The sequence below is a fragment of the Morone saxatilis genome, unplaced genomic scaffold (assembly GCF_004916995.1).
Source record: "Morone saxatilis isolate NCDOM2014 unplaced genomic scaffold, NCSU_SB_2.0 Contig3, whole genome shotgun sequence".
In the NCBI taxonomy this organism is placed as follows: domain Eukaryota; kingdom Metazoa; phylum Chordata; class Actinopteri; family Moronidae; genus Morone; species Morone saxatilis.
This window is the reverse complement of record NW_023339873.1, coordinates 7,092,628-7,093,001: the sequence shown is the minus strand read 5'-3', so window position 1 is coordinate 7,093,001 and position 374 is coordinate 7,092,628. Positions and strand designations below refer to the sequence as shown.

General features: G+C 47.3%; 1 protein-coding gene across 1 annotated transcript in view; it reads left to right on the top strand.

Annotated features, from left to right (window-relative positions):
• The first annotated feature begins 31 nt into the window (after positions 1–31).
• The window catches only part of efna2a (ephrin-A2a), a 66,179-nt gene continuing 65,836 nt past the window's right edge, over positions 32–374 (top strand). The window contains exon 1 of the mRNA XM_035674390.1: positions 32–174. Coding sequence (XP_035530283.1) covers positions 32–174 — 143 coding nt within the window. The remainder of the gene's footprint in view (positions 175–374) is intronic.

Here is a 374-nt window from a genome sequence, read left to right as displayed (position 1 = left end):
AGAGGGAGAGAGAGGGAGAGATTCCACCTGGATGTCTATGATGTTGTGCCAGCCCGGGCAGAAGTGTGTGATGGAGGTGGTGGTGCTGACCATCCTGTCCTGGGTGTCCGTGTGGGCAGAGGAGAAGATCATATTTGACAGACATGCTGTCTACTGGAACAGCTCCAATCCCAAGTGAGTTTTTGTACAAGTTAGGCCTTAAAATGTGTCTGTGTGTGTGTTTGAACTGTTGTTTATCTACCTGCCTGACATGTAGGCTGTGGATTTCAGAATAATGATTGACAATCTTAGCATGCAGACAGAGGCTTTAAATCTAAAAGGAACTACACACTTCCAGTTTTGTGCCACATGCTGTCTGAACACATCACCCCCCC